This window comes from Daktulosphaira vitifoliae, unplaced genomic scaffold (assembly GCF_025091365.1).
Source record: "Daktulosphaira vitifoliae isolate Bord-2020 unplaced genomic scaffold, ASM2509136v1 Scaffold_5, whole genome shotgun sequence".
In the NCBI taxonomy this organism is placed as follows: Eukaryota; Metazoa; Arthropoda; class Insecta; order Hemiptera; family Phylloxeridae; genus Daktulosphaira; species Daktulosphaira vitifoliae.
Window position 1 is genome coordinate 2,477,396 of NW_026099576.1, and position 19,373 is coordinate 2,496,768.

General features: G+C 25.7%; 2 protein-coding genes across 5 annotated transcripts in view; one reads left to right on the forward strand and one right to left on the reverse strand.

Annotated features, from left to right (window-relative positions):
- Positions 1-16,080, reverse strand: part of LOC126908330 (phospholipase DDHD2-like) — a 29,968-nt gene extending 13,888 nt beyond the window's left edge. Inside the window, exons 1-6 of one of the 4 annotated variants that reach the window (XM_050690295.1) lie at positions 15,874-16,080; positions 4,164-4,364; positions 3,960-4,096; positions 3,769-3,889; positions 3,518-3,708; positions 3,284-3,463 (exon numbers count right to left, since the gene is read on the reverse strand). In XM_050690295.1, the coding sequence (XP_050546252.1) occupies positions 3,284-3,463; positions 3,518-3,708; positions 3,769-3,889; positions 3,960-4,096; positions 4,164-4,364; positions 15,874-15,904 (861 nt within the window). In that variant the 5' untranslated portion in view covers positions 15,905-16,080. The remainder of the gene's footprint in view (positions 1-3,283; positions 3,464-3,517; positions 3,709-3,768; positions 3,890-3,959; positions 4,097-4,163; positions 4,365-15,873) is intronic. The other 3 variants (XM_050690294.1, XM_050690293.1, XM_050690292.1) reach the window with 3 other exon arrangements.
- On the forward strand, positions 4,520-15,851 carry LOC126908344 (uncharacterized). The gene is made up of 8 exons (XM_050690335.1): positions 4,520-4,723; positions 7,586-7,794; positions 7,854-7,971; positions 12,162-12,372; positions 14,969-15,113; positions 15,233-15,359; positions 15,451-15,627; positions 15,686-15,851. Exons 1-8 carry the CDS (start codon positions 4,540-4,542, stop codon positions 15,817-15,819), a joined length of 1,305 nt encoding a protein of 434 aa, XP_050546292.1. The 5' UTR covers positions 4,520-4,539; the 3' UTR covers positions 15,820-15,851.
- Positions 16,081-19,373: the final 3,293 nt, after the last annotated feature.

Sequence of the window (19,373 nt, forward strand, 5' to 3'; positions counted from 1 at the left end):
ATATTTTTTAATAATCCCTTTTTCATTCGACATTCTTTATCTTAATCAGGATATTAATAAGGAACTAGCAGATCATGTAGCTTTTGGAATAATACACCAATTTTTTTAAATTAAACACTATCTAAAGATTTGCATCGAAGCGTTTTTTTTTTTATAGTGATTTTAATCACTGTCAGGTATCATTATATTTGATCCAACTATAACACGTCACCACTGTGCCGCGACCTTCCCTGTGTTGGGTTTTTTAATATAACTCATTAAATTTAATATTTATACAAAAATTTTTCTTATTTTTTTTTGTAAGACATATTATTTGATTTTTATTACCTTCTAACAATTTATAATATTTTAGTCCTATTTTGAAATTTAGTCATTTTAAGCATTACTTTTGGAAAATGTGTAGAAGTCTCTTTTAAAATTTATCGATTCAATTATAGGCAAAACATTAAATATTCAAAAAAAGTCTTATTAATACTTTTTTATAGTAAATTATCGATTACAACTTTTAGATTACAGAAGTTATTAACAATTTAAAGCATAATTAAAAGTGAGGAGTAGGTGCTGCTATTTTTATCACTAATCATTTCCTGACTATACTCTTCGTCCACCTAAGTATAAAAACGATAATAACATCCAATTTACTGGTCCAAAAAAGTTGTTATCAATCACTCATTTTCTTAATCAGATAATTTTCTGTTTTATATGTTAATTAAATATGTATTTTAACATTAAAAAAAATAATGTTGATATCCCTGTTCAATATAAGGGATAATAGTAAAAATGAATTATCAACTGATAAATTAAGAATTATATATAACTAAAATAAATTAAAGTTCATTTTTCCAATAATTTGTTTTTATTTTGTGAGTAATAGAGTGGTTTATGATAAACCGATCATTCTCTATAGATAATATTTATATTGATTTACATTAATATACATAATTAATTAAATTTATTGCTATTACATTTATATATATATATATATATATAATTATTTATTTATATAAATAAATGTAAGGGGTCAGCCTGGCCTAGTGGGATAGAAACGTACGTTACGGCGCACGGGGTCTCGGATTTGATCCCCAGGGTGCCAACGAGATTTTCTCATTGATGGTGTCTGATCTCTGGTACAAGCTGACCATAATATCAGTCCCGTCCATCATTTGCCTAGCCAAGAACCATCTTTGACTTTTTAACATGTGAAAGAGGACTACTACCCTATAAGGTATTTAATATAAATAAATATAATACCTTTAAATTTCATGAATTCATATATAACATAATGTAATAAATTATATTTAATAATTATTTTATAAATTTTTTATTATTTAAAATCTAATATTTCATTATAAATAAAAATGAATAGCATCTATATTTATTTTTATTAACCCTTAAACAGTCGCGTGGGGGTCTAGCATACCCCCACATAAATAAAAACGGATTTATTATATTGCATAAATGGTGTACATAGATATAAATTTAGAAGATGGTTTTATAGTAATATTGAATCGATTTTCATAAATAAATACCTTCGAAAAAAAAATGTATGACTTAAAATATTCATCAAAATTGAAATGGGTCATATTTACCCCCACGCGACTTGTAATGTTATAATTTTTTTTTGGACTTGTATTTTTTTCAAAATATTGTTTTATCATAAATGCAATGTTATAATCGATATATTGTGGAATTGGAATTATGTGGATCTATCACCGACTGTGCAATTAAGTTTTAAAAATAAATAATCCATTTATAATTTCCACTACTCGATGACACGGAACAAATAAGAACAAAACATGTAATAAATACATCGCGTCGCAATGTGGACACATTGATTATCGGTAATCGATGTGCTACTACGAACGAATAATTGTATGTACTCGTATCATAATAATTAAATGTATTGTAATATTAATAATAAAAAAATTCAATTCAGAAAAATGATTATTTAAATGTAAATACACATAAAACTAATAAATATAAGCCGTGTTTGAGCTCAAAGAAATACAAGAAAAATTAATTAAAATACATTTTGTAATAGTAAAAGCTTTTGTTTTTCGTCTTAAAAATAAGATTTTGCAGTTAAAATAATTTTTTTACAAACCAAAATTTTGAAAATTAAGTTTTTTTTTTTCGTAATATAATTTTTAGTAATACACATAGTTTTGTAATTTAATTATTTTTAATTTTTATTATTGAATTTTTATCCATATTTATATATCATTTGGTAACAAATAATGTCTTTGAATTAAAAAAAATAAACTTTTTTATACATATTTTATACTTTTTTAGAAATGGGGTCTGATAGACCCTCACGCGACTATGAACGTTAAAAATAGGCACGCGCCTGCTAAAGGGTTAATAATAATAATGTAAGAAGCAAATTATATTTTATAATTATCATTTAATTATATTTATTTATTTTCATATTTATATAATTTATATTTACTTATACGTTCATCGAACAATAAAACTTTGACCGAATACCTAATTGAACAATACAATCCGTTTAACGAACGTTTACGTTCGCGAAACAATAGAATTTTGACTGTATACCTAATAAAACATTAATATCCGTCCATGACGGCAAACGTTACAGCTGAACGTGACGGTCAATCATGAATATGATTCCGATCGTGATACGCAATAATATTTTTTTTCGAACCTCTGTAAAAGAATTCACTTCAAAAACGCCTAAAAATATCTAAAATGCCACTTTTAAAAATTTAGTCTCGGGCTTGAGGCGGAAAAATGACGAACTAATAGGCGAGCTAGTTAGTCGTCCAGTTCGCCTTGAGGTATACAAAGAAATTCTTAGAAACTTTAAAAAAAAAATAATTTTTTACTAATTTAAAAATTTATACACTGAAAAAATCAAAGGAAAAAAAAATTTAACGGCTTAAGTTTTGCACTTTTGAACTTTTGAACTTTACCGAAGAGTTTTATAAACTTATGATTTGTTTAACTTTACTCATTCTTACCAAGTATTCATATTCAAGTAGATTAGTTATTAATTAAATCTACAAAAATAGCTTGGTATAAACAACGAACCAAAAATCTAAAATAGTTATAATACTTTTTTAATTACAGTAATTATTTTTGTTTGTTTTTATGGTTAGTGTTCAGTAAGTAAAGAAACTGGTTTCTATTGTTTTCATTGTTTGTTAAAATTAACCTGTTTACTTACTGAACACTCTGTATATGTATTATACGAAATAAAAAACCTATAAAACTTTTTATACATGTAACCATACATTAGAAATAAAAAAATCATATTAATTACCACATTTGTAATTTGACTTGTTTGTATTTCCGGTTGAACTTCTTCGTCACAGTTCAAAGATATAATTGATACACCATATTGTATAAAAGCAGTTGGGCTATGTAATACCACCTCTTCTTGACAATTGATTGAAATTCTTTTACCCCATTTGTTAGTTTCGCATGCAATTTTATAGTTTTCCTAAATTTTAATTTATATAATAAATCAATAATTTAAATATTTAAAATATTTTACTTCCAATCGCACAGTCTTGTGTTCATCATAAGGAATAAAATTAGAGCCCCTTCGATTACGGAAAAACCATGAGCATCGTCGCACTTCAGTAGATTCACAATCCCAATAAACGGATTTACGAATCCTTTCCTTTAAATATACATCAAAACGTGTGCCATTAGTCGATACTACGATTTCTTTTTTAGTTTCTTCTGAAAATTTTCGTTTAAAGATATAAACTTCGAAATGATTTGTAACTTTATTTTCTATACCAAATAGATAATGTTTCTCTAAAACATCCGAATCCTTCTGGCTGAATGGAACCCATACGTTTTTATTAGGATACTTACAATAAAACCAGTGCCATTTCACAGGTATATATGATACAGCAGTCTATAAATGATAAAATTATTACCTTGAATTCTCGTCACAAAAAATTTTGATTTATGATTAATTATTTCACCATTTTGCTGAATTCAGACGTATTTTCTGAAATATCATTATTTTTTTCATCAACAAGTGTTTCAGTTTGAGAGGAAAAATTTTGTGCAGAATACGAAAGTTTTGATAAATTTGACTGTTTGTCAAAAGTATTATCAACTGTAATAAAATCTTTGTATTTTACACGAACTCTTTTTTTTTTTTTTTTTATAAAAATTATAAATACCATGATATTGATTTTGTTCAATATTTGAATATTGTGTAGGTAACTCATGTAAATTATATTCACTCAAATTTAAAACTCCATCATTTTTATTTAAATAATGTATACGTTGTTTTCCAGTTACTATTAAATTATTAGGTTCTTCAAAGCTTCGGGGTGTTGAGTATGAACAAGATTCTTGGAATTGATTGTTACTATCTTTATCTGTAAGCGAAATATATTTACTATTTACATTTGGTAACAGAAAAGATTTTAACCTATCCCTTCTGAATAAATATTGTCAAAAGATAAATAAAATAAGATAAAAATTGTAATCTGTATAAAAGAAATAAATTTATTGAAATCATTTCAAAAAACGTTTTACGATCTTTATGTCATCATGTATTTGACTTGGTGTTATGTTTTATATTCACTAATTTCTTTATCTTTAACAAATGAACTAAACATATTAACAGACTGGCAAAAAAATTCATTTTTATGCATGAGAAATTATTTTGAATTTAGTCAACCTATGATTATTCATCAAAAATATAACATAACATTTTATGGTCTTGAAGAATCAGGTACGTTACAAATGTCTAATAAACAACAATAGGATTTAAATTTTTTGATAATGTACCTTTTATCTAATTTACCTTAATAATATTCATATTATTTTAGCTTCGATGCGAAGCTGAGAAGGAATTAATTTTACCATTATATGTTTATTTATTTTTATTTTGTGTCTGTCACTACTTTTTCTCAGCTCTCACTGGACTGGTATTTCTCAACAACTCATCAAAAGATCACAAATCGTATCTAGTTGAAGACATTACCCTCAAAAATTGAAAATGTTGCCCTCGTCCCTCGTAAATAGTGAAAATCCCTTCAAAAAATTACAATTTTTAAAATCAGTAAATTTTGACATTTTTTTTTTTCCTAAAAATTGATAAAACTTATTGAAGTGTACACAAATCAAAATAATAATTATTTTTAATATTAAAATCTTAGATATTTTCCTTTCATTTGATATACATTTTTTGAAGATTTGACCCTTTACCTACCCACAGGGGGTATTCAAAATTGTAACTTCTGCACAAAAATTTAACTTTTTAAACTTAACTTTTGAAAGTGTTCCGGAAAGTCTGACACTTTTATGTATATTTTAAATTAAATCTAATATAATGTACTATAAGATGAAAAAAAAAATTTGCCTTGATGACTTATCTTCTATGTGAAAATGGTTGCCGTAGATAAAAAAACATGCAATTTTGGTGTTAAAATTTACTATTTCATATTTTATTTTTTCAACTTTAAATTACTATAACTTTTTGAAAAATGTATCGATCAATACAATTATTTTTTTATATATACTTTATGTTTACCTCTTTCATTTGACATACATTTTTTTGTAAATCTGGCTTTTGACCTAACCACATGGGGGATTCAAAATAACAATTTTTACCCACAAGTTAAACTTTTTCAATTCAATTTTTGAAAATTTTCCAGAAATATTGACACTTTTATTTAATCTTAAATTGAAGCTTATGTAATATGCTATACTATGAAAAAAAATATTTCGAGATATATTGAATATGGTTATCATATTCAAAAATATGCTATTTTTGTGTTAAAATTCTTGGCATTGTATTTTAATATATTTTATGATGGGGTACACTGATTTTCATGAATATTATATTAAACTAATTGACATAGAATATAAAGTTAAACTTATTTCAATTTGTTTTCTATTAAGTCGGAAAAATTAATTTTTTTCAAAATTTCAAAATAGCCATTATTAAGCTCTTTTATTACAACAATTTTTGACGAGTGAAACGTGTGTAGAATATTCGTACACGTAAAAAAAATTATATTGATTTGTTCATTTTTGAAAAAGTTATGGCAATTTTAAGTAAAAAAAATTGAAAAAATTTCGAAAATTAGCGATTTTTAAATTTGTAATTTTGTTTGGAGATTTCCCCAGTTCAGGGGAACGAGTGAAATTTTTTCAATTTTTGAGGGTAATGTTTTCGACTAGATACGATTTGTGATCTTTTGACGCATCGTTGAAAGAATTCGATTCGTTGAGAGCTGAAAAAAAGTGGTAATAGACACAAAAAAAAAAACACATCATAGTAAAACCAATACCTTCTCAGATTTGCATCGAATCTAAAATAAGACTGTGAACTTTACAGAACTAATTGTATTCATAGTTATGTTAAATAAATTAAATGTTTTCCAATCATTATAACATGTAAAAACAAACTTTCTTCAGTAATTCGTCGAAATTTTTTACACTTATTGAGCAGCATAATGTCAATAATTATACGTAAAAACTTACTAATTCACTTCCTAGTAATGATACATAAGTAGTATCCTTATGCTCAGCGGTACTTTTGTTTTCTGAATGAATAACTTTTATTAGGAAAAACAACGGCGTAGTGTTAAAACGTATAATAACTGAAATAATGTAAAGTGTAGTCAGCTCTTGCTTATGTTAATACTTGGATGCATTAATTTATGAAAACAATATTACGAATCTAGTAAAAGATTCTAAATTTATAGGTATTAAATTGACGTCATTAATAAAACATAAATATTTATTTTAGGTATCTTAAAAGATTACCGTCGTATTAAGAAGGGGTAGTTTTTAGCTTTAAATATAACGTGTGACAGCAGAAGGAGCGAACAAGTAAAATTTGAAGTGTTAAAATTATTTACCATTTCCTTCTTTTCAATGAGACATTAAAATAATTCATTAACAAGAGGGTATTATCTTACCCCTTTACTACTAAAAAATGTTTTATAATTTTAACCCATCCTCCAAAAAAAAAACCTAAAAGTAGACAATTCGTTTTTAAAAAAATAATAGAGTGAAATTATAATTAAACTCTTCTTCTTCCTCACCTTAATCCCAACTACGTGGGGCGGCCACCCTTATCCTAAGCTTCCACTTGACACGATCTCCCACATCTTCTACGCTCACATCAGCTGTCCTCAAATCGCATTCAATAGCATCCCTCCATCTCTTTTTTGGTCTTCCTCTATCTCTTCTTCCTTCAACATTCATTTCTATAACTGTTCTTACAGCTTCCGATTCTTCTCTCCTCTGTTTAATGAATAATTAAACTCTTACTTATTAAAATCTCTTTCCTAGTGATATTAGTTAATACAATTTTATTCAACATTTTTAATATATAATTCATTTTCTTTTGCAATTTAAATAAAAAAGTGTAAGCAATAAAGATAAGTAATAATATATATGTCATAAAAAATAGTTAAGATAAAATTGTTTATATTTCCTGTTTGAATAACTAATTGACAAATGTATATTTAAGGCAAGTCTTTACTAATATAAGATAAAACAAAATTTAACTATTATTATTTTAAAGGACGTGTATATACATATAAATGAATAATAACGAAAATACTTAACACCTTCACAGGATATGGTGTTCGACAGATTGTAGTTCGGAGTGTATATGATTTTGTACCAGAAAGAAGTAGTTTTATTGACATGCTTGAACAAGACGGTGGATATGAAAATTACTATAGGAAATTAGTACGAAAAGTTGATTTTCATAACCAATTTATGATGTTTGCAGAAAGACAAAAGTTCAAAAACTGGGATTATTTTGTTAAAGAAAATAAAAACGTAAATTTATATAATTCTTATAATTTTAACTATTAGTATAATTGAGAAATTATGCGTAGATTAAAATTTTTTGGTGTAAAAATGGATTATGTGAAGATTGCCGGAGTAACAATCCGATAGCTTTGGCAATAATAAATGAAATATCTCAACCTAAGAACACTGAAGTTCAACCAAAAAGTATGATATATTCTTATAAATTAATATATTCTTATTAATTAAGAAAATATCAGGATTATTATTGAATAAAATCGTTAAAATTTAATTGTCAGCCAATTAAATTTTTATTAAAACCTTCTTTTAGTTGTTAAAGAAGTGGGCAAGAACTGCTCATGCACTTAGACGTGTACGTCCATTATTTGAATGTTTAATATTATATATATAATCATAGAACGTCCTACTAGACCACTCTGTATATTTTCAATGAGTCTTGTCTCTCTTATGTAAATTATATATATATATATATATATGTTGATTCATAGAACTCACAATCTTATAATCATTAGTTATCTAAAGGTTCATTAATTATTAGGAATGCCAGTCTTTCTGATTATATTATTTAAATTACATTTATAAGATAATTATAATTTTAATACAATTTTATAGAAAATTATAAAATGGCGTATTATGATAAATAAAAAACCTATGAGCACACAAGGCCATATTTTTTTAACTACTAGCTTTTGAATTAAAATATTTATGATTAACAATCGTGTTCAAAGTCGAACATACTAACAAAATAAAAATATGCATATTTAGCAGAAGCCTAAATGATTGTTTATCAAGCATTATACAAAATATTAAATAGGTGTAGACCATAAGAATTAAATAATTTAAAATTTTAGTTATTACTCTTATACGGAATTAGACACGAAAATATGAAAAATCCAAAAACATTGATCCAAATATAATTTCGTTGAAATTTTTGTTTAAATAATTATTACATTTTTAGAATATGTTTTAAATGTATTTTTTAATATTTCTTACTAAAAAGAAAAACTAAAAATTAAAAATAATTATAAACGACCATTTTAACATTAAAAAAAAAAAATGTTTAAGGTTCGATAACAATTTTAAGGCAAGTACTTAGTAAGTTACATGATATTTAATACATAGAATGGGAATAAAACGTCGATGAAGTATATATAACCAACCCAATGTACTACATTCAGTTGTGATAAATACCCTATTACAAATAATTGTAAAAATAAAGTAATTTATAGTTTTATACTTTATAATAAAAAATAATTAATATGGTCAAAAATATAAGCTTATGATTAATTAAATACATAAAATGTACCTATTTGGTAAAGAATACAAAAGTAACTATAATAAAAATGGCGTGTAATTTTTAACAAAAATTTTTTTAAAACTAACACGTCATAATTTAAAAATCTGTTTTTTGTTATTCAAATGTTTATCACAAGTAATATAAAATATTATAATACTAATAACAATAATATAACGAAAGAAATTTCGTGAAATTAACAATAACATAGTTAGAATATGTTCATAAGAGCATTGTAAATAAAGTATATAAATTATTTTAAAAATATAACTTAAGTGTGCTAACAAGATCAATTCTTATATTTTTACTAAAACATATGAATATCAATCTTAAATAACATTTTTCTAAATATTTAATATAATACAAAATGAGTAAAATCTATCTGAATCAGGCCAGTTTCAAGAGTAAAATAAAATAAAAAACTCCATTTAGAAAAACAAAATGCTGCATTAATATAATTTTTTAGAAAATATGAAAAACTAGCCAATACAATTTTAATATCACCAATACATTGGTTTTTAGCTTCGATGCGAAGCTGAGAAGGTATTGGTTTTACTATGATGTGTTTTATTTATTTTTTTTTGTGTCTGTTACCACTTTTTCTCAGCTCTCACTGGACTGGTATTTCTCAACAACACATCAAAAGATCACAAATCGTATCTAGTCGAAGAAATTACCCTTAAAAATTGAAAAAAATTCCCCCGTTCCCCGTAAATGGGGGAAACCTCCAAAAAAATTACAAATTTAAAAATCGCTAATTTTCGAAATTTTTTCAATTTTTTTTACTAAAATGTGCCGTAACTTTTTCAAAAATGAACATATCAATATAATTTTTTTTTTTATAGATGCTTGATGTCTTTACCTATCATTTGATATATTTTTTTTTTAATTTTACCCTTTATCTGCCCACAGGGCCGGATTTAAAAAGACAACTTTTTCAACTTAACTTTTGAAAATGTTCCGGAAGGTCTGACACTTTTATATATATCTTAAATTAAAGCTTATGTAATATACTTTAATTTAAAAAAAAAAAATTTGACCAGACTTATCTTCACGGTGAAAATGGCTACCGAATGCTATATTTGTGTGAAAATTCTCGATTTTGTATTTTACATTTTTAACTTTATAATATTATAACATATTGAAAAGTGTATGGATCAACACAATTTTTTTATGAGAAATAAAATTTTTTAATAAACCCTTTTTCATTTGACATACTTTATCTTAATCAGGATATTACTAAGGAACTAGCAGATCTTGTAGCTTTTGGAATAATCCACCAATTTTTTAAAATTAAACACTATCTACAGATTTGAATCGAAGCGTTTATTTTTGATAGTGATTTTAATCACTGTCAGATATCATTATACTTGATCCAACTATACCACGGCACCACTGTGCCGCGACCACCCTGTGCTGGGTTTTTTTATAATTGAAAAGACAATGAAAAACAATATAAAGTAAATAATTTTTTTAAATTCATGCAATAATAAATAATTGTAAAAAAATTATCAGAATTTTATTAAAAAACATTTGAAAAAGAATATATTTATTTTTGATTATAATTTATAAAATAAAAGCCAATCATACAATAAACAGTCATAATTCGGTAGAATATTTAATTTATTATTTTCATATATATTTTATTATAGTAGCATTTGGTTATTTGATATTTTTAGAAAGAAAGGGGGTTATTTTTTTATGGCATAAATATTTGTAGAATATTATAAAAACTAATATAAGAAAAAGCGTTTTTGTATAGATTATTTGTATTTAACAAAATATAAAATTAGGCCAGTGTGTTTATCATTTTATACATACTCAAAACTAGGTAATATTTATCAGGTCTACAGGAAGAGTGAATATACCATGAACGCAATTTCAACGAGTAGCTGTTTTTATTTATTTAGGAAAATGATTTACAAATATTTCTATCAGGATTTAATAAAATCCAACATAGAGTGCATACTTATTTCTGGTTTTGTGCATTATAAAACCAAAAAAACTAATTTAAGTTTTACCATTGTAAAAAAAAAATTTCTAATGAACTTGAAACTTAAAATATATTGATAGATTATATAAGTATTTGCTGAAGTTGACAGAATATTATGTTTAAATGATTTAAATTTTGCTTTGATTTATTTGTATGTGTTTATGCCCGACAGTTTAAAATATATACTGAGTGATCGGTTTATTATAAACCACTTGATTACTCGCTAAATAAATACTGAAAAAATAGTTTCTTTTAGTTACATATATTTCTTGAATTATCAGCTAATGACTTTTTAAAATTATTCCTTATAACTTAAAGGGGTGTCAACTTTATTTTTTTTAATAGCTATAAACTTATAAAATAGAAAATGATTTAATTAAAAAGTTACTGTTCGATAACAATTTTTGGACCAGTACTTCAGAAGTTATTCTCATTTTCATACTTAGGTGGGACAAAGAGTACGGTCGTGAATAGATAAAAATATCAGCATCTACTACTCATCTCTAGTATTTTTTTAAATTGTTAAAAACTTCTTACATACTGGTCCAAAAGTTGTTTTCAACCAATCATTTTCTTAATTAAATTATTTCCTATTTTATAAGTTCATAAATATGTATATTACCATAAAAAAAATTAAGTTATTAGGTGACTTGAGGTCTAATTCCCCATTTAAATAATTTTATTCTATAATTTTTTTTTTATTACTCGTTAAACCAATTAAAAAATTGAATATAGTAATGTGCACATTATACATATTATTTAAAAAAAATGATTTATTCACAAATCATTGTTTTTTATAAAAATGGACATTAAATTATTTAGATGATAAATAAATTATGAATTATGATATGAATGGTGCCCCCCGCGGTTTTGTGAATTTTACACAATTTAACAACCCTCGGATTTTTTTATTCTTGTTACACCATTGTTCATTCGATATCTAGGTTAAATTTTCTTCGCAACAAATATCACATATAAATAGTTTTAAAATACTAAAATACCACAGTTTTTCTAAAATAATCTTACTGGTACATACTACATACGTTATTAAATAAATACTAACATATATTTCTGGAAATTTTACCGAAGTTCAAGCTTCAGAAAAGATGTGGTCGGATGGACAAATTGAAGATTTCAAAGATTTTTCTATAGAATTAGCTTCAAACTCATTACTGATTGGAAGACCAGGAGACGTAGCAAAATTATATTTCAGAGTAATCAACAGATTATGGCAACCATTAGAGTTTTTTTTTGAATGTTATGCTCAAATTGGAATTATACGAGCTATTCTTCCTACAAGGTAATTTTAGTCTAAACTATTAAATACTTTTGCATATATCATCTCAATATTAAAATATATTTACAATAAAATTTGATAAGATAAAATATATTGAATTAAACAAAATTTTAGTTTTAGTACAGGAACAACTCTAGAGTTGACTTTATAAATATTAATTATTTAGTAAACGTAGTTGTTTAATATTAATTCAATAATAACGTAGGATTTTAGTAGAAAAACAGAAGTACTGTTCAATTCATAATTTCGATACATTAGAGGTGTATTTAAGGTTTTGCTGCATTAGGAATAATACATTTATTCACTTTCATGACACAAAAAGAACAGTTTTAAAAAGTTTTGGGTTTTAATTGATAAAAATACCTTTCTTTGCTAAAAATAATTTGCTTTTACCTTTGGTCCACCTTGATAAGAAAATCACAAGAAAAATGTCATTGGCATTCGGGGGATCAAACCCAGAACCCTATGCTCGACGCATACGTTTTTACCCACTAGGCCAAGCTAAACCCCTCCTACAATATCCATTTATATGTTTTATAAATCTATGCATAGGCTCAATCTGAGAGGGTCTAAATGAGACTTTGCCACTTAAATTTTGTCACAGTCCCCTCCCCAAAATAATTATAAAAATTACATTAATTTTTATAAAGAAATATTTTTAGAAGGGAAAAAGTTATGTTAAACCTCTCAAAAATTTTGTTAAATTTGCGACTATTAATAGTCGAAATTCTTACTCCAATCAAACCGAACACCAACAGTAAAAATAAAACAAATTCTGACTCTAACCAAGGCCATACTTAGAGTCACAGAGCCTTTAGGCAGTAACTAAATCAGTGACCCCTTCAATAACATACTTAGAAATTTACTATAAAAAGGGTCCGTATAACTTTGATTTTTTCACTCTTCTACTTTCCCTAACTACCAAAATTTTATATTCATTGGGAGTCTATGAGAACGTAAGAATCCACGTAAATATGTTTCTATTCCTCGATAGATATCGACTAAGAAATATGTGATCGAACAAAATGGCTTCTTAAAATGTTAAGCCTAAGGCAGCTGTCTTGTCTGTCTAGGTTGTAATACGGTCCTGATTCTAACCAATACATATTTTTTACATATTATTGTAATAACTACAATACAGGCATATTTAAGACACTCAGGCTCTTCCAAAAAATTTCACCAAACTTTCTTGTACTTATTAAAATCGAAAATTTTCATGGTAATTTTAATCACTGTAAAATGTCAATCGAATACTTATCTCAGCTATACTTTGACCCGACTATACTAGGTCTCGCTTCAAATGTTTTTTCTGCCTATTAGAACATTTCATCTTTTATTATTTAGAATGTTCCTTTATTTAAATTCTCTCAACTCGATTACTGTTTACAAGTATAAACTGGGAAGGGGTAAATTCTTCCTACTTATTAGCTTATATCATTAATATCTTGTATTGATGAATGTTATATGATTTTTTATTAATCAAATTAATGAACAAAAAAACTTTTATATTAAATTTAAGTTTCATATTTAACAATTTAATTAGTTACATCTTACTAGTTCTAGTAGTTCATATACAATATAAAATATTTTAAATAATTCAAGATAAGACTAGTAAGAATAAGATCTTGGATTTTTTGAACAAGGAACACCATTAGCATAGTGTTTGCATGGAGGTTGAGAGTCTTTAATTCCATAAAAACATTTGTAACCTTCCAAAATGAACTAAATTTTTGTGGAAAAAGAGGGAGAGAATAAAGCAATATGTTAAGAAAGTTTCCTGTCAATTACAAACCTAAAATATTGCTTATAGGACTATAACCCATAAAAATAACATTTTAAAGTTATGCTCATGGGAAGTACACCTTAATTGTAAGTTTATATAAATCAGCTCTTAAAGAAACAAAAAACAGAGAAAGTAATAATATCTTAATACTATTTTGAAAACCCTACTATTATCAATTTTTAAATAGACCGGTGACTTTAGGCTGAAAAATTATTTTCAAGACAGTTTTATTTTTCAACTTTTAACATTTTAAAACTTTCAAAAGAAATTTTACTTTAGTGTTGTTGCTTACATCATTTCTCATCTTTTAGTGATAAAATCTCGGTTCTAACTCCAAAACTAAAATTGTAAATAGAACAATATACAAGAGATGTGACACAAATCACTTTTTTTTATATAATAATAGGAAATATTATGGATGATCTAGTAGTCATAAAAATAAAACTTATAGAAGTGACTTATACCTTATCTTTTGTAAATCGTTCATATTCTTAAAAAAAAAAATTAAGACTATAAAATAGTATACATAGAGTTTGAATGAGTTAAATAAACCTTTTTTTATAATAACTTATTAAATGATAGCTGTTTAAACGAATTTGTCAAAAGAAAACTTTTTCCATTGGCACATTCCACAAGAAGTGGAATGTGCCCCTATTTTCCAGAACTTGTTTACAAAATAAAAGCTACATGTCATAAAAGATATTATTAAGTAATTACTTGACTGTATATAGATAAATTATTACTTTAATCATTTTTTTAAATACTCAACATTTTTTTTTGATATTACTTAATTTAAAACATAATAAAATATTTCAGGATAATAATACCACCAAATTCACCAAGTGATATTGAAGTATTTCTTGAGGTAGGAGGTTCAGAAGGATCAATAGACCAGATAACATTTATAGTAAACCAACAATATCAAGAATTTATCAGAGTTAATTTTTATATTGGTCAAATGGTATGCAAAAAAATATATTAATGTAAAATTACAAATAATTAGTAACTAACTGTAAATAATGAATATTTATCATAATAAATTTAATAAAATTTCATGATTGTGTAAAAATATTTGACAAGGTAGGAGATACTTCAAGGCCTACAATAGATTATACTTTTAATGGCGATTGTCGTTATGCAGACACACCACATACATGTGGATCTGAAAAATGGAGCATTGAAGCAGTTATAAGAGATGAAAATTCAGGTACTACAAATGTATTTTTTACATAGAAATAAATAATAAAATGTTGTAATAAAATGAATATGCATAACATTTTTTCAAATAAACATTTTAGGATTAGCAAACATTTACTCAATTCCAAATCATCTTCGATTTCAAAATGACTTTATTATTGGGACAAGAGAAGCAGTAATTGTGTACTACTCTTCAACATGTTGTTTTCCTAAAGTTGAAATAATTGCAACAGATCTAAGAGGAAATATTAAAAAAAAAACTATTGATGCAGAAAAACGTAATATTTTAATGTACAACTAATTATTAAAAAATTTATGTATTATTTTATGTTACAGAATATTTGAATTTAGCAGAAATTGCAGCTATCATATTGGCTATTTTTGTTTTATTTTTTACAATAATAATTTTGATTTGGGCAGTATTAAGGTGCCGAAAAAGAAGAAAAAGTCAAAATTTTATTTCAAATTAAAAAATTTCATTGAAAATTATTTTATCTAACTATAGTAAATAATGCTGTTCTTACTTAAACTATTTTTTGAGTGTGTTTCTTCCATTTCAATAAATCTTGATGAAATTCTTTGAAATCAGCTGAATAAATTTAAGTATTACAAAAAATTATATAATTAAGTTTAAATTTTTTTAACAAAAATACAAGTATCAGTTATCATTATAATAGCTACTTTTTGGATTAAATTTAATCAGTTTTCAACAACTTATTGTGTGAAAAACAACAAAGATCAATTCATTATATATTATATATTGATAAGAATTAAATGAAAAAATAGTGACAAGGAAACCAATGTCCATTTCATATTCAAAAAAAAATGATAACTTTGATAGTACAATAATGATAAAATTTCATTACAGTGTTGATCAAATTATAACATTTCCTTCCTTTTTTTTTTTTATAAAACAACATTTTTTATGGTATGCTTAACATATTTAAGAAAAAATACATACATGCATATAAAATATTACAGTAACACTAATTAAAGTTCTTTAGAGTTTCAACATAAACAATTGTACTAAATTAATTATTATATAATACGATTGGAAGACTTTTGTTATATTAACCAGTATATTTCTCCTATTGGAAAAATCAAACTTAAATGCATGGTATTAAATATATTATTTGTTAAAATACTGGAGCCTTTATATAAATCGACTAGCAAAATATTACTTTTGAATGATCTAAAATAATTTTTGGATATAAATAAAGAAAATATTACTATTAATTATTAAACATATTTTCATAGGTTAAAGCCTTATACAAGTGGTGGCTCAAGGGTGCTGTTGGTGGGGGTGCGACTTTAAATATAATACCGCTAGTTATAGATATAAAAGGTTGTCAAATTAAATATAATAAAATAAAACACAATACACTTTTTTTAAAAGTCGCAGTAGAAAATAGAAATTAAAACAACAATAATAGCGATTATACTATTGTAGGAACAAATAAAGACGAGCATACATGAAGTTAATTCTAAAAATAAATTACCCAATATAGTAATATACTAATATTTTACTGTATGGACGACGCTGCCGGTCGTCCAAAATCCGTACATAAGATTGCAGCTCAATTATAGCCGCACGTACACGATGGCGCCTCTTTTATAATATACGTTTCAAAATATTATTCGGACGATGCTGTTGGTCGTCTAAACACTGCTCGTGTATGCATGCGTACCGCATATACTGAGGGAAACAACTTTAATGTTCGTACACGACAAATGTATTATAACTATTTTACTATTTAAAAATTTACATTTTTAATAAAAATGTAGAATTAAGAATATATAATTAATTTTCTTCATTTAATTAATTTTGTAGGGGGTGTGATCGTACCGTCGTCTAAGCCACGAGCCGCCACAGCCTTACACACACACTTCCTGAAGTCTTCTTAAAGCATTTCTCTTATCTAAAAAGTATTTGGATTAGACTTCATATAGATTTTTTAGGGTCAAATTACATAGTAAGTGTGGGGTTTGGTTGGATAAGTGGCTTGAATGTTTTAAAGTCAATTCATTAAATGTCAATATTGTAATTAAAAAAAAACGGTAGCACAGTGGGGACGAGGCACAGTGTGCACGAGGCATAGATGGGACACGTATAGATGATATCTGACAGTGATTAAAATCACTATCATAAGAAACGCTTCGATGCAAATCTGTAGATAGTGTTTCCTTTAGAGAAATTGGTGAAATATTTTAAAAGCAACATGAACTCTTATTTCTTTAATTATATCCTGATTAGCAGTTCTTTGATTTTAAAATATAATATATGAATTAATACTAATTATAGTTTTTAAATTTATTATGAAATTGTGAGGCCAGCTATGATGTATGGTTCATAGTGTTGGGCGGTTGATAAGAAAGTAGAGCAGAGAATAAGTGTAGCAGAGATGAGAATGCTTAGTTGGATGAGTGGAGTGACTAGAGAAGATAGGATAAGGAACGAGCATATAAGAGGAAGTATAGGTGTTGCGTCAATCGTGGATAAGATGACAGAAAATAGAATTAGATTGTTTAGTCATGTTATGAGGAGAGAAGAATGGGAAGCTGTAAAAACAGTTATAGAAATGAATGTTGAAAGAAGAAGAGGTAGAGGAAGACCAAAAAAGAGATGGAGGGATGCTATTGNAATATATATATTATATATATATTATAATTTTACACTCACTTGCTAATGAGTATTAACTATTATTGTCATAATTAAAAGTAACATTGTCTGAGTCATTATTTTCTTTTGAAATATTAGTTTACTCTTTATTACAATTTTTCTTTATCCATATAGTTTTTCTTTAGGAACAATGATAGCGCTCGATTTTATCACAATTATAGGATTCAACGATTATTCGAAATCTAAAATCAGTGTCATTTAATTATCTTTCAAGCAGACCTGAATTCGTAAGTTTTTGATGCTCATCCATGGGTCTTCTTTTTACAAAATAAAGTGTAATATTATTATTAGCTAATGTTTTAATTGCTGTAACCACATTACAGTACGATTTAGTATTGACAGAAAAAGCAAACGGGCTATGATATTTTCTTCTATTTTACTGTCTACTGTTTTTATTGTCTAACCAGATCATCAAATTTAGTTTAGTGATTTTTAATGAGAACATCTTTCATATATTTTAAGGTTATCACATTGTATTTTTTAATTATTAATCTATTTGAAATGTGCTTAAACTCAAATATTGCTATTAGTTATTGCCATTTTGCATTAACAGTATTATCTTCTCTTACATATTCTAAATGTGAGTTTGCTAAACACTGAATAATATAAGAAATAAGAGTTGATGTTGCTTTTGGAATAATCCACCAATTTCTCTAAATGAAACACTATCTACAGATTTGCATCGATGCGTTTCTTATGATAGTGATTTTAATCACTGTCAGATATCATCTATACTTGTCCTATCTATGCCTCGTCTACACTGTGCCTCAACCCCACTGTGCTACCGTTTTTTTTATTTTTTTATTTTTTGTGTCTGTGAACGCTCAATCTCAGCTCTCGCTGGACCGATTTTGATAAACAATATGTGAAAAAATCACAAATCGTATCTAGTCGAAAACATTACTCTCAAAAATTGAAAAAAAATTCCCTCGTTCCCCGTAAACAGGGGAAATCCCCCAAAATTAAAATAAATAAAAGGATAAATATAAATATATAAGGATATACAAATAATAATATACAAAATAAAAGAAAATAATTAAAAAATTACAAATTTAAAAAAAAATCACTAATTTTCGACATTTCTTCAATTTTTTTTACTTAAAATTGACATAACTTTTTTAAAAATGACCGAATCAATATCTTTTTTTTTTTTTATAGATACTTTATTTTATTTATGTATTAATGGGTATACGCTCAAATTGTGCTCAGAACAGCTTACATAATCAATACAGGTAAGATAACAGATAAGAAATCAGAATTACAAATTTAAATCAGTTCATTCAGAAGTTATTATACAATTATTCATAAACAAGGGATTTAGAAATAAAAACCCAGCACAGGGGG

What these genes read in the sequence shown, in the direction of transcription:
- LOC126908344 (XM_050690335.1), top strand. Translation starts at nt 4,540, where the DNA reads ATGTATTTGACTTGGTGTTATGTTTTATATTCACTAATTTCTTTATCT. An exon ending in TTGTTAAAGAAAATAAAAAC is followed by an intron (nt 7,795 to 7,853) that starts GTAAATTTATAT and finishes AATTATGCGTAG; the next exon opens with ATTAAAATTTTTTGGTGTAA. An exon ending in CGAGCTATTCTTCCTACAAG is followed by an intron (nt 12,373 to 14,968) that starts GTAATTTTAGTC and finishes AAAATATTTCAG; the next exon opens with GATAATAATACCACCAAATT.